General features: G+C 40.5%; 1 protein-coding gene across 1 annotated transcript; it reads right to left on the bottom strand.

Annotated features, from left to right (window-relative positions):
- Positions 1-529: 529 nt before the first annotated feature.
- Positions 530-13327, bottom strand: LOC149448855 (interferon-induced very large GTPase 1-like). The gene is made up of 2 exons (XM_089694167.1): positions 13021-13327; positions 530-6956 (listed from the first exon to the last, which is right to left on the bottom strand). Exons 1-2 carry the CDS (start codon positions 13310-13312, stop codon positions 2230-2232), a joined length of 5019 nt encoding a protein of 1672 aa, XP_089550293.1. The 5' UTR covers positions 13313-13327; the 3' UTR covers positions 530-2229.
- Between the last annotated feature and the right edge of the window lie 2494 nt (positions 13328-15821).

Genomic DNA, 15821 nt, shown 5'->3' with positions numbered 1-15821 from the left:
AATTACTATATGGGGGATGAATTACTATATGGGGGGTGAATTACTATATGGGGGGTGAATTACTATGGGGGATTAATTACTATGGGGGATGAATTACTATATGGGGGGGTGAATTACTATGGGGGATGAATTACTATGGGGGATGAATTACTATATGGGGGATGAATTACTATATGGGGGATGAATTACTATGGGGGATGAATTACTATATGGGGGGTGAATTACTATGGGGGATGAATTACTATGGGGGATGAATTACTATATGGGGGATGAATTACTATATGGGGGATGAATTACTATGGGGGATGAATTACTATATGGGGGATGAATTACTATGGGGGATGAATTACTATGGGGGATGAATTACTATATGGGGGATTAATTACTATGCTTACTATGGGGGAATATTACTATACTTACTATGGATGACACATACACATCATTCATCTACTCTTGGTCTGGCCCCCGGGTCCAATATATGAACCCATTGCGGCCCTCAAGTCAAAAAGTTTGCCCACCCCTGGTCTAGATGCTTTTAGTAAATCAACCCCAATGTGTCATGGAATTTAACAGTACATTGATTTTAAGCTTTCAGAACTAGACACAGTTGTTCCTGGCACAGGACCTAATTCACATGAAGGTTAAAAAAATATGATTTGACACCCATGACTTTAATTTTCATTACCATTACATACTTTACATAGAGTTGAATGCATTCCCCACAGTTCACTATTTGTAAAGAGGAACAGTGAATGCACAAGATAAATGCAAATTAAGGTTACACATTAATTTGAAGTGAATGTGTAGCAAATGTATATTGGTTGAAATAATTGTATCTATTTCTTGTCATAATTTTTTTTAATACATTTTTTATATGCATGACACAAATTATGGAACAAACAGATTTAATTTTGTATCAATTTAAAATGATTTTGAATAATCACATCTACAATGCTTCACACTAATGGTCCCATTAATAAGGAACTCTTTGTCTTAAGGCCAACTCCAGCCAAAAACCTTTTTCGTTGCTTTGGATATTGCAGTAATAGATCCTAACCTCATTAAGATTTTATTCCTACCAGCACCCATTGGGAAAATGCATCCCCACCCTGTCCTGCACAGTGTGGGGATCAGAGGGACAGAAGGTGAACCTTTTAAAGAAATAAGGGCACTTTATTAGTAGAGAATTGGCCCCTGTGCACCTAAAATGAGGCTCACCATTGGATCCTAGGAATGGCCAAAGTCATCATGAAGGGCAGAAAGTCTGAACTCTAATGGAGCAGGGCATCCAGTAAAAGGAAATCATAGCTGTTTTTTGGTCTGCAATATCAACTATTAACACATCCATTGAATGTGAATGTTGTGTAGTCCACTTATCCATATCACCAATGAAGTTTGCAGTTTAGGAGGTGTCGAATGGCTACCATTTTCTGAGTATAAAATATACTTCTAGGATAGATCTCTGTAACTGAAAGATTTCCTTTAATAATTGTCCACCAGTGATATAGGGGGCTCATATGAAGATAAGAGCACCTCATTATTAAAAAGTACAAAGTAGTAGCATCTATGAGGCTGTAAGACTACAGCAGGTTGGGGAATCCACTGTGACGCATGTAATAGAAGGACCGTATGTTCACTGCCTTCTTGATGGCTGTTCATAAAATTATGGTGTTTAGTGTTAAATGCCTGCATAATATTGTCAAGTTTGATTTTTTTTTTTGTGATTTTTCACCCTGGATGTTTCACAGTGTCACTATGAACAGCAGAGAGCTCACGCTTCAATGGAGTAGGGCAATCCGAATAAGGTGAGGCAGAGCTATTTCTGCCCAGCAATATGACATAGTAAGGGGTCTGTTAGATGTGGACTTTTTGCAGTTTGCTCATCTATATTCCCGATGATGTTGATCAGGTATAAATGAATGGTCCAGGACACATTATGCAAATTAAGAGGTGTAAAATGACTAAAAGAAAAATTCTTATATAGGCCTTAGCAGTCAGAGTCCTTTCTGGTTCCAACAGTGGTATAGGTTGCTCATATGAAGGTCTAGGATCATCTATTTGAATCTAATTGTTAAGTGGTACAAGTGAGTAGATGTAGGCTGTGACTATGACTATGGAAATAGGCTAGAAGCATACAATTATGATCAAGCTGAAGAATCAGTTTTAATACATTTATTAGGTGGACATTCTTTTATAGATTTACCAGCGGTTGTTCATAACACTGGGATGTTAGTCCATGTTGAACACTTGCATTAAGTTGTTAAGAGCTTGAACTTCTGTGATTATCTCCCATTCTTTTGGAATTTTGGCTGGTTTTGCGCTGTATTTGTTTGCAAACTGCTGATTAAATTGTACGAATATAAATTTCCAGTAGTCTGAACACTCAACGCTGGGGTCAGGCTGAATGGTCCAGTCTGGATAATATGTAAGGTACTCTTTGTATGGATGCCATTTCCCATCTGTATCTGGATTCCTAAAGTTGCTTTTGGATACAACAAGCGTGGAACAGACGTCTATTACCAAAGTACGATCTTCGTGCCATTTATATCCTCCCAATCCTGTTGATCTGTGGATAGATGCAAAGTGATGCCTATGTTCTCCACCTCCTGCTTCACAAGGAACTTTACAGAATGGACACTGTTTGCCACAACCAATCACCTTCTTGAGCAATTCATCCTGAGGCTTCAGAGTCACTTTGGAAAGTACAGCCTGTATATCCAGAGATCCCAGTTCTGTTAGGATTTGTTGCTCTGTCTCTGTGAGGGAATGTTGAATGTCAGATGAAAACTGCTCAACTGCAGTCGTGTTACGAAAAGTGATCACTTTCATCTCATTCTGTGGTATTACCAGTTCCTTTTGTAACATTTCACAAACTTTTTCTAAAAATGATGATATAGTAGGCATTTCTATACATGCTTTCTCTTTAAGTGCAGTTTCTATTTTCATCATTATGGAGTAGAGAAGATTTTTGCATAAATTCTTTAACGTGGCTGAGCTCTTGTACTGTTCAGAGATGTAACTTAGTATCCATGATTCTGAAAATTTCTCATATGAATGAATGTATTCTACGTATTTCTGGAAAGACATTTCTTCCAATAGCTTTTCAAGCATTTTACACTGAAAAAAGCTTCTGCTACTGAATATGATGTTTTCAGAACTGTGTAAAATGTCATCCACAATTTTTTCCCCAAGATGTTTGAAGACGTAGTCAGTAATTGCTGGTTTTAGACATCGTTCACAGAATTGTCTGGCTCGGTTCTGGCTTTCACCTTTTTCTTGAAAAATGCTGAAGAATGCTGACAAGTATTGAGGTTTAAGGCTTTCCAGACAAAATGTTGGGTCATTATTTGTGATAAATAAATCATGCAGTTGCTGAAACCTTTCAGCCGCATTTCCAAGAGTGATCAGTTTGATATCTAGCTCCAGTTCTCTTGAAACATGAAGATTGGTAGTACTTTGAAGTTTTTCATTGATCTTGTACAGTAATTCTTGGCTGTAGGTGTCATCATAATCCTCGGACGTATCAGCTTTTTCTTTAACATACTTGTCGCACATATCTATTAGAGAGACAGCAAAATTCTCTACTCTTTCAAATGTTTGACTTTGAATGTCCAATTGGTCCTTGACTCGATGCCACCAAGAGTGATCAATGTACTTTTCATCCATTTTAAATGTTTGCTGACCATGGTCTTGTAAACTGCTTATGTCCTTTAATTTTTCATGTACAGCAGATCCCCTACTGCTCAGGTCATGTCTTAGTTGCTGTAAAATTAAATTTTCAATATTGCGTCTCTCTAAATTCTTCATCCACAGATCTCTCAATGTCCTCCTCCACATTGATTCAAATTCATGTTCTATGTCCTCAAAACTTAGCTTAGTTTTTCTCTTTTTACTGGTTTCTAAGAGAGAACTAATTTTTTCTTCTATTAACATTTGATATTGACTCTGGATGTTCTGGATCTGAAACTTCCCCTTCTGGATAGAGACTGCCTTGCTACATTTGTTCAGAGCATTTCTTTCAAGTTCTTCCCATAGGAACCGTACACTTACTCTGAAATCTTCCCGATAACGTTCTATAAGATGAACATTTCCAGACTTACTGTCAAAATATTTGTCTAGCAAATCAATCATTTTTTGTTTCTCCTCAAAAACCAGCTGGCGAAGTTCTTTCTTGTACTCCTCACAAGTTTGAATCTCCAGACTCTCAGCCGTCTGATTTTTTATATTATTTTCTGTGCTGGTGACAAAGTTGTAGACTTTTTTGCAGAATTCCCATTCCCAAATAGAAAACTGCATAGACAGATTATTATAAGCGTCAGCTACCAGACTGTTCTTAAAACTGAAGATGAATTTTTCATGTTTTACTCCTGTCCACAAGCTTTCTATCCATGTAATAAACTCATTTATGCTGCAAGCTGCATCTTGGGTTTTCATGAACTCAAATAAATACTTCTTCAGCTTTTGGACATTTTCACTGTAACCAGAGTTTACTGGAGCCATTGGAGGGACCCCTTGCCACAGACCAGGAATGTACCAACTGTGTTTCTCTAGATCATAATCTATCACATCACTAAAAGATGTGATTCCATCTTGCTTCTCCATTTTTGCAGCCACTTTGGTCATTTCATCCAGCTGTTCCCGAAGTTTCTTCCTGTCTCTCATGTTCTTTGCATGAGCAGATACATCACTCACATTCTGGTGTACAAACTGGCAGTTTGGTTTTTTCCCTACTTTCTTCATCCGAAGAAAAGCATGGACCACAATCTGTAAAATATCTTTCATTTCTGTTGAGTTTTCCATGGCCATATTAACAATAGTTATATCACTTAACCCAACTACTAGTGTGGCCAGCTCATTGTCATGTTCATGACTGTCCTCTAATGAGGCCAACTCTGGAGCTTTCAGTCCCTCAGTGTCAATCACTATAATGAATTTACAGCCTAGTTGTCCTTCAAAATCCTCTTTCACCTTTAGTAGAGTCATGAAAGCCCCTCTAGTACATCGTCCACTAGCCACTGGGAACTGCAGACCAAACAAAGTGTTCAGAAGAGTGGATTTCCCCGTACTCTGCACTCCCAGCACAGTTATTACTCTTATTTTACTTTTCATTTCTGTCTTGTAACATAATTCAGTCAAGACATCGGTTATCCACTTAATAGGGATGTTTGAGGCATCTCCATCTATGAGCTCCAATGGAAACCCATCCAAGAGAAGGTCAGCTGCAATTCTTGGAAGTCTCGTAAACTGCGCTCTCTCTGCTGGAATAATTTCTTTTTCAACCATAGAACATTCAGCCTCATAAAACTGCCCTAACTCACGGATGAAATGTTCAATTCCTAAAGAGCTGTCAGATATTTTTTGATCAACCTGTTTGAGTTCCACAGGATTGTTTGACTTGCTTTTGCATTTCTCTTTGTATTCCACTTGTAAGGCAGTGAGATTCTTCCTAGCGATGCTATCCAGTTCTAATTTCATCCACTTCAAAAAATATTGCTTCTCCACCTGAGACAAATGAGTGACTGCAGTAACAAAGAGCATTATAGCACTGGGTAAATCATGCTCATGTTGTTTTTTGTGCAGTTCAATACGTTTCTTTTCCAGTTCATTTTTATATTGTTGGGCATCTTTGTCACCTTGGTTTGTCATTCTGCAAAGTTCTTTTTCTACTTTGGATAGCTGTTTCCACAGATCCCCCTGTAGTTTTAGTGTTTCTTTTTTATACTCTTCCACATCTCCTATTTTGGAAGTAATAATACATGCGCATGCTCTCGCTTTTTGACAGTCAGGAAAGTTCTCATCCACTTCTATCTGGAGTCCATGGGTTTGCTTTTTCATACTCTCTAATGAAGGTTTTCTTTCTTTGCGTATTATGGTTTTGAGGATACTTTGTATCTTTTTCACAAATTCTGCATCATTTAGATCGTTCTTTTTGACTATTAATTGTTTTTTACTAACATGTAATGTTTCCATTAAGTGTTTCAAAAAATTCTGTGTTTCTTGGTTTATCTCTTTGCCGGGACCTGGGGTAACAATGAAATAAAATTGAGTGTCAGTGTTATTACAGGTGGACAACAGTCTGACTTGCCTCTCACAAATGTCCTCAACAAATATGAAGATAGCTGATGACACTCGAGTCAGAAATGTGAACTGTTTCCAGCTGGGCTCCAGGTCTCCACGTAGGTTGGCCACTGAGAGGGGTTCTGGAAAAACATCAGAATTATCACTAGGGAAATACCATGAAACTTCCACCAGCCCATCAGATATTTTTCTCTTAATGTTCCCACCTTCCATATCATGGGATATGAAGAAGTTATGTTGTTGTTGGGCTGGATTAAGAATCTGGTTTAAGATTTTAGATTTGGATAATTTACTTTCCCCTAATCTGACAAAAGAGAAAGTGGGCATTGGGATATTCACCACATTTTCCTCTCTGAACCCTTTTCTGTCCAATAATGAATGAGGTCTCCACTTCTTTACAATGCCCCTCATTGCCCACAGCAAAAAGGTGCAGTGTGACCCATCACCAACTGGGGGTAGCAGCAGAGGAACTGCAAACTGACACATGGACATTTTGGTTACAATCTCTTGCTGTAGAAAACTGTCTGAGCAATGCAGGAGAACACAAAGGGCATCCAAAGGGTGGATAGTACTTGAGGTATCATGTGCAACTTTAAGTATATCAAACATATCATCATCACCATCATTATCATTATCATTCTCATCATCATTATCTTCTTGACTAGTTGGATCTTTTTTCAGCTGAGTGCTTAGTGAGGACCTGTTCAAAGCCATGAGGTTTTTCAAGAAGTGCCATGGAATTTCATTAATATTGTATAGTTCAGTTTCTTTTAGATCTTGGGATCCAATGCTCAGGACATCAGTTAAGGTCACTCTGGACGTCAAGTGATTTTTCATATTCAACTGTTCTACAAGTTCTTGAAATGTGCTTTTCTTTTCTACGATTAAAAAAAAAAATTCAATACATTTTTCACAAAATATTGTGCTCTAAAATAAGTCTTATTAATATTGTCACTTAGCCTAAGAAAGATATTAAAATAGAGACACTCTATATACAGTCATGGCCAAAAATATTGCCCCCCCCCCACCTTTCTGTCAAATAATGCACCACTCACCCAGAAAATTGTTGCAATTACTAATGTTTTGGCATTCTCATGTTTATTTCTGTTCTTTGTATTGGTATGACCCAAAAAGGTGTAAAAACATAAAGCCAAATCTGACACAGTCCACGCAAAACCCCAAAAATGGAGTGGACAACATTATTAGCACCTTCTCAAAATTGTAAGAAATAATTGCATTCCAAGTATGTGATGCTCCTGTAATTTGCAAATAAACTCACCTGTATCCATTAACAGGTGCTGACAATATAGAAATCACATTGACAATCAGTTAAAATAGTGAAAAATTGACTGAACCTTTTTGTTGTGTGTCTCTGTGTGCCACATGGAGCATGCAGAAGAAAAAGAGCAGCAAAGAATTGTCTGAGGATCGGAGAACACAAATTGTGGAAACGCACAGACAATCTCAAGGTTACAAGTCCATCTCCAGAGATCTTAACCTCCTTAGCGGTGTTCCCGAGTGTAGCTCGGGGTAAAATTTCTATACCAAGAGCGGTAACCCCGAGCTACACTCGGGCTTACCATGCGGCGTTGCTCTGGGGGTCCCTGCAGCACTTACCTTGTCCTTCGCTCCCGCGATGTGTCCCCTGCAGCGCCCCGGCCATCTCCTTCGGCCGATGCCGGCATCCGGCTTCTGTGTTCCGGTCCCTGTGATGTCGGGACGTACGGGCACCGGAACCGGCGGGAAATTTGAAATTTTTAAAAAATGTCATTTTTGCTGTCATTGCTGTTTCAATACATTTCACATATATTTTGTCCCGAGTGCTTTGTCCGGCCCCCTGCCTGCATTTTGAATGTTCTTTCTGCCTGGAAACTTAGAAAAGTCCATGGCGTCCAAAAAGCGCCCCTTTACGTCAAAAGCGGTTTTAGAACAGCGATAGTAAATCAGAACCACTTGCAGAATTGAGTGATAATGATTCGTGGGGGAAATTCGTCATCAGACACTGAAAACGATTTTGCGACTTTGCTCAGCGATGTGCGAATTTACCTCTGTATTTCAAATTTCAGTGTTTTTGGTTTGATTATATTATTGAATTAAATTTATTATTATTATATTATTATTTTTTATGATTATTTATTAAATTATAATTTATGATTTCGTGTTTCAAATTTTATCATACCCGGGATGTTTACTAGACTCTTGTTCATACAGATTTCAGTGAGTTATTCCTAAAAATTACAGCCTACAATAAAAAACTACATATTTCCATGCAAAAAAATGGTACCGCTTTCAGCACAAAAAATCGGAAAGAATCATACCGCCAAGGAGGTTAATGTTCCACTGTGCACAACATTGTCGAAAAATTTACAGCTCATGGCACTGTAGCTAATCTCCCTGGACGTGGATGAAAGAGAAAAATCAATAAAAAATTGCAACGAATGGTGGCTAAAGAACCTTGATTAACTTCCGGGAAAATTCAAGCTGACCTTCAGACACAGGGTACAACTATGTTAGCTCACACTATACTCAAGTGCACAATCCCAACACACACGTTCCTGCGCTATGGCTGTGTATATAAGCGGGTGCTGCAGCGACCATCGGCTGGAACTAAGAGATCCAAGGAGAAGAATATCACCAGCACACACCGAGGGTCTCCAATGTGGGTCCAAAGCTTTAATAAACGATCAGAAAGTTACAACAAAAGTAACGTTTCTGAGCCTTGCAGGACGGTCACATGCCTGATGAAGGGGTTCTTTGAGGCTCAGAAATGTTGCTTTTGTTGTAACTATGTGATCGCTAGGAAATCCAGGAGGACCCCACTGCTGACAGAGAAACATATAAAAGCCAGACTGGAGTTTGCCAAAACTTACCTGAGGAAGTCTAAAATCTTTTGTGAGAATGTGCTGAGCACAGATGAAAGAAAATGAATATAGAAAATGCAGCACAGCAATATAAACTCAAATGGTGCTCATGATACAAACGTGCAAAAATGAATAGGGTAGACAAGACTTGTGTAAGTGATAGAAAATATCTGCTATATGTGAATATATACATAATCCAAACAAATTATATATAATGGTGAACTGTCCCTTTAAATCTCAGAAATCTTCGTGTGTTTGTGCGATGTGTCTCCTATATATATCGTGCTCCAAATACATCAGAAACAAAAATATCCAAGCAAATGGTGACCCGTCCCTTTAAATCCGCTGTACTCCGGGTGAATCGGTGTAATCACACTACTGCATACACATGTGCGGTGCTCCTGTGTCACCCTTTAGTGTATATCCACCTCTGACACACTATTGCGCTCACCTTCACGTTTGACTGTAATGCCAGGAGGGTATACCAGTACATATATCTTCACCACCGTCAGCACTTTCAACTCTCCAGAAGGTTCCACAAACATAGGAAAAAATACTCCATATAGTGTAATATTTCCAATTAAAACCGACTTTATTAAATTGCTCAAAATAAACTCACATTTAAAAGTGTCCACCTGGGACACTACAGGGTAAAACTCAATATACAGATTGTACAGGAATTTCCTTTTCCAAAATGGCGGCATGTGCACTTCTGCTTTGCGGCTTGACGTCATTAGCGTACCCTATGCGTTACGTCACATCATGTGACTTCATCAGGAGTAGCCGATTAGAAGTCAAGCCTCCCATATATACCCATACAATATTTGCAATGCAAAACATCTGAATCAGCGCCATTTTGTTGTAGACCGTCCCATAGTCTCTGGCGCCATTTTCTTGTAGACCTGTGCATAGATTTATTGCTCTGATCTCACTCTACTAGGGGGGATTATCATGCTAACACCCGGAGTGAGCACAGGGGGATCTGGTCCACATAGGACTGCTCCCTGTGCTCATCCACATGAGTAATACTACATATATGGGCATAAATAGATAATTAATCTGTCTGATTGGATCTATAGATAGTAAAAATTAATTGAATGGGCATAATGGACATTAATAAAGGGGACACCACTAAATACATAACATACAAACTATGATATATAAAATTATGATCTATAAATATGTGGGCATGAATAGATGATTAGTACGCCAGGTGAGAAACCCTCAATATCTCCATCTGGTGGTTGTACAGGACATGAGGAATGGGGCCATAAATGAATAATATGACAGAGTGATTACCTAATGTTATTGTTTCACAGACATAAACATGTAAACCATGGTACCTAAATCAACAGGTCTGCAAAAAATTTTTTTTCAAGAGCTGTTTTGGTTATTCCACGTAATCTTTATGTTTTTTGGTGCACTGAATCCGAAAATGACCTCCATTTTGTCATAGGACATCACGTTTCCTGACAAGTTGTCAGCCCGCCCCTGGTTAAAGGACGCCATTGTCTTCAGTTATTTACCAAGGGATGTGCTACCAAATATTAAATTGAGGGTGCCAATAATTTTGTCCAGTCCATTTTTGGGGTATTGCATGGAATGTGTCAGATTTGGCTTTTCGTTTCTCCACTTTTTTGTGTAATACCAATACAAACAAAAGAAATAAACATGAGTATGCCAAAACATTTGTCATTGCAACAATTTTCTGGACAAAGTGTAGCATTATCTGACATAAATGGAGGGGGGGGACGAGATTTTAGGCCTCATCTATAAAAGTGCCATGTCTTCTAATCTATAAAAAAAAAAACCCGGAGTGCCTATAAGATTGGTAAATGAAGGACAAAGATAACAAAATTTTTCTCCGCACCTGCTACACAGGTAATCAATATCAATCCAATTGGCATCAGTCCTGGGCTGCTTTGTCATTGTCCTCAGCTTGAATCTCCAATCTGCATGTGGAAACCCTGTATGAAGATCATTGTGTCCTGTGCTCTGCTAATGCATCAGTTACTGTGTAGCTGCTTCTCCTGCCCCCTAGCCGGTCTCTGGGGTAATACAATTGGTTCTGTGGGAGGTCTGATGTGCCCGGAAGCTAACATAACTAATGTAACTAATGTAAGGGAGAGCTTTGTGGACTGTAATGTAAATGAGGGACTCAGATATAAGGGGTGCTCTATGGACTCTAATTTAAGGGTGCTTTGGTGAGCAAAGATCCTCTTATATCAGAGTTCACCTTTACACCAGAGTCCACATCTTTACCACCCTGACAGTAAAAAAAACCCTACATAGTTTAAGGTTAAACCACTACTCCTCCAATTTCATTAAGTGGCCCCGTGTCTTCTTATACTCCCTGAGATTGAATAGTTTATTTCCTATGCTAGAATCACTGCTGAGGTATTTGTACACCGCTATCAGTAATCAATTCTAACACAAGTTTTGTTTTTCCAAAATGCTGTTGTTCATAAAATGTAGATTTTTGTAACTTTTGGTACAGCGCCCTTTTATCTGCTTGATAAGTGAAAAAAATCTTGTGAGCTGACTACTAGAGATGAGCAAATCGAACCAGGCGAACCGGAATTCGAGTCGAATTTCAGGAAATATTCGATTCGCGTCGAATCCGAAATTTTGCCTACTTCGGGTGCGCGAATCGAATATTTCCCGATCAGCCGGCAAAAGTGTCCCTGCAGTGAGCTCCGCTATTTCTGACAGTTCTCTGACAGAAGGAACACATGTAAAGCGGTTGAAACATTGTATCTATTAGTTTCCATTTAGGATACAGATGTTTCAACCGCTGTACATGTGAAGAAGCTGTCAGAGAACTGTCAGAAATAGAGGAACTCTGCACATACACTTTTTGCCGGTTTGGAATTCTTATTTTCATCCTACTTCTTCTTCTTCTTCTACTTCTTCATCCTCATCCTCATCCTCAGAAGAAGAAGAAGAGGATGAGGATGAGGATGAAGAAGAAGAAGAAGAAGTAGGATGAAAATAAGAATAATTCCAAGCCGGCAAAAAGTGTATGTGCAGAGTTCCTCTATTCTGCAGATACACTTAGAGGAGCTCTGCACATACACTTAGAGGAGCTCTGCACATACACTTTTTGCCGGCTTGGAATTAATCTTATTTTCATCCTACTTCTTCTTCTTCATCCTCATCCTCAGAAGAAGAAGAAGAGGATGAGGATGAAGAAGAAGAAGAAGAAGAAGTAGGATGAAAATAAGAATAATTCCAAGCCGGCAAAAAGTGTATGTGCAGAGCTCCTCTAAGTGTATCTGCAGAGCTCCTCTAAGTGTATCTGCAGAATAGAGGAACTCTGCACATACACTTTTTGCCGGAAACCGCTGTATGGAGGGAATGTCCCAGAACTGTCAGAAATAGACTATTTATGACAGTTCTGGGACACTCACTCCATACAGCGGTTGAAACATTGTATCTATTTTTTTCCATAAATGACATTCTGCAGATACACTTAGAGGAGCGCTGCAGATACACTTCTCATCCTTCTCCTTCTCCTTCTTCTCATCCTTCTCCTTCTCCTTCTCCTTCTCCTTCTTCTCATCCTTCTCCTTCTCCTTCTCCTTCCTCATCTCCAAGGGCATTTAAATTAAAGGTACAGTGTTCTGCACTAATTTAAAGGCTCTCTGAAGCCTAGAAACCCTTTTAATAAGTTAACTTCGTAGCGAATTAATTCGCATCGAATCGAATTTCATACTGGAATTCGCCGAATCAGCCGAATCGAATTTTTGAAAAATTCGCTCATCTCTACTGACTACATTGTGTGCTCTCTGTCTCTACTGAATGTAGAAGTTATCTGTGGACTATAAAACATCTCCCTTTTGTTATGGAAAAGGACAGCAATTGCTCTGTAGTTCTGAAACACATCTTTTAGCCTTTGGGTGACAATGCTACTCCTCCGTAGGTACATTATAGTGAATGAGCACTATCACAAAAAGCTGAAGTTAGAAGCTGATTGGCTACCATGCAGAGCTGCACCAGATTTTGCACACTCCAGTTTTAGTAAATCAGCTCCATAATCTTTTGGGTTTTTTGGGTTTAAAACATTTTTAGAATGACTTACCTTCTTGATGGAAGAGAGGCAAACAAGACAATTCAGGGAACCTGATAATCATACTCTGCAGATGATCCAGAAATATTTTTGAAGCTGACTCTCCCTTCTGAAGTATAATATCTATCATCTTCTCACTTTTGAGAGGAAGATCGTCATTAAAGAGATCCAAGAAATCTTCCAAGGACAGAAGATCGAGTGAGTCCAGCACATCATACAAACCATACAAATTCTTTTCAAATATCTCAATTAATTTATCCTTCAGATTCTTTATAGTCTGTGTGGCTTCCTCAGTAGACGACATGTTGTGCTGTTTTCAAAGTCTGCAAGAACAAATAACATTGCAATACATTTTTTTGTAAACCATTAAATATATTATTTTGGGCTAAGCTTTCAGATTCGGACTGAACCTATATTTAGTCTGAAGTTTACATGCTCATCATTTGGGGAAACTAAATGAGATGCTCAGCAACCCACAAAGCTGATCATCTGGCTTCAGTGGGCGGCCGAACACTCCATTTATCTTGGCCATTTGCTGAATGCCAGGAAAATAAAATTCATGCCCATGCTCAAAGAATTGCACATGCACGCGGAACAGTGCAAATGACTTTGGCACCCAGTGGTCTTTTTAAAGCACTGCAAGACTGAAGATCATTGCTGAGTGGTCATCAGCTTCTGTGACCCATGACCAGACCCTGCTTGTACCTGTGATATAACTGGTTTGCCTTCTGACTAGGCCTGATCCTAATCCCTCTGGTACCTGACCTCTGGTTTGTTTCTTGACTCTGCATCCTGCTTGTTGCTTAGGCTCAATCACTGTTGTTGTGATACAGACCACAGCCTGGATCCTGGTTATGTGCTCTTCTTCTGAAGCTGTCCGTTTGTTACCAACTTCTGCCTGTCTAACCACGGTCCTGCCTCCTACTTCGGCAAGCCCTGTAATGACATCTGGAATGAGTACTTGTTCTTCAACCAGGGGCGGACTGACCATTTGGAAACTCGGGCACTGCCTGAGGGCCCGGGGTCAGTAGGGGGCCCCGTGAGATGCCCCTGGTACCTTTTTCATAGGCTTTTTTGAGTTTGGGCAATGACACGGGGCCCTATGATCCTCTATTGCCCGGGGGCCCCATGAGTTGTCAGTCTGCCCCTGCTTGGCAATCTATTGCAACTAGTTATGCTGACAAAGCTTACTAGTGTCTTTAAATACCGTAGGCCAATCATGTATGTGTTTTCTACACTGTATAAAATCCCATGTTAGAGAAAAATTAGCAGATATTCTTCCCTGGAGAAGGTCCCTATGCATTTATAGATTGCCATAAGATAAGTGGTCTTGACTAAGTTCCACATCAATGGAATGAATGAGAATTGTTGGTTAGCCAATGTCCTGGATCCATGCTATAAGGGGAACATCACAGAACCCATCATCCTCTCGTAGAACAAGCCAAACAGAAAAACACCTGAAGGATGTGCTGCGGAGGAACCTGTTTACCTCTTTTCCTTTGCCTGGTTTTAGTAGCCTATCCAAATTGTTTTAAAAGTGAGGAATGCAATTCTATACAATTATTTTTTTCTAAAATTTAAAATCAAAAGAAATCATTTTGTTATGTCCAGATGTAAGTTGCTTGCTCGGTCCCCCAGAAATTGTGGACTATCCAAAAAGGCTTAGAAAGGTGGAAATCACTTGAAATCATTAAAATGTTTCTGTATTAAATGTGCAATAGGTACATTATAGTTAGAGATGAGCGAATTATTCAAAAATTCGATTCGACTGATTCGGCGAATTCGTGGAAAAAATTTGATTCGAGTCGAATATATTCGCTGCGAATTTAACTTATAAAAGGGTGTTTCTAGGCTTCAGAGAGCCTTTATATTAGTGCAGAACACTGTACCTTTAATTTAAATGCCCTTGGAGTCTGCTGGGGAAGAGAAATAATACTGTCAGTCAGTATGACATGCAGATGAGTGCCGTCGATCTTAGAATCACCGCACACTTCACTCATTTGGGCAGTCACGGGGCCAAAACCAGAGTGTGGAGCCACAGTGTGGCGGTGGAGGCAGCAGCAATGGGAGGCCATACAGCACCCTATGACAAAATGGAACCCACCAGCAGTGTGAGGAGATCTGAAAGTGGCACATGGCAGAGTGTGGCAATGGAGACAGCAGCAATGGGAGGCAGTACAGGGACCCATGACACACTCTGGACCTGGCAGCAGCATGAGGAGGCGGTACAGGGGCCCATGACAGATTACGGGCCTGGCAGCAGCATGAGGAGTCGGTACGGGGGCCCATGGCAGATTACGGGCCTGGCAGCAGCAATGGGAGGCCGTACAGGGACCCATGACACACTCTGGACCTGGCAGCAGCATGAGGAGGCGGTACAGGGGCCCATGACAGATTACGGGCCTGGCAGCAGCATGAGGAGTCGGTACGGGGGCCCATGGCAGATTACGGGCCTGGCAGCAGCAATGGGAGGCCGTACAGGGACCCATGACACACTCTGGACCTGGCAGCAGCATGAGGAGGCGGTACAGGGGCTCATGGCAGATTACGGGCCTGGCAGCAGCATGAGGAGTCAGTACGGGGGCCCATGACACACTCTGGACCTGGCAGCAGCATGCGAAGGCAGTACAGGGGCCCATAACAGATTACGGGCCTGGCAGCAGCATGAGGAGTCGGTACGGGGGCCCATGGCAGATTACGGGCCTGGCAGCAGCATGAGGAGGCGGTACAGGGACCCATGACACACTCTGGACCTAGCAGCAGCATGAGGAGGCGGTACAGGGGCCCATGGCAGATTACGGTCCTGGCAGCAG

The sequence above is a fragment of the Staurois parvus genome, unplaced genomic scaffold, assembly GCF_062004578.1.
Source record: "Staurois parvus isolate SC_StPar_1 unplaced genomic scaffold, SC_StPar_1.0 ptg000654l, whole genome shotgun sequence".
In the NCBI taxonomy this organism is placed as follows: Eukaryota; Metazoa; Chordata; class Amphibia; order Anura; family Ranidae; genus Staurois; species Staurois parvus.
This window is presented reverse-complemented; position numbering and strand designations above follow the sequence as displayed.

Excerpts from the sequence above, each read along its gene's own strand:
- LOC149448855 (XM_089694167.1), bottom strand. The coding sequence starts at position 13,312 with ATGTCGTCTACTGAGGAAGCCACACAGACTATAAAGAATCTGAAGGAT. Across the intron at positions 6,957-13,020 it reads GCCTCTCTTCCATCAAGAAG|AAAAGAAAAGCACATTTCAA; the intron begins GTAAGTCATTCT and ends TTTTAATCGTAG.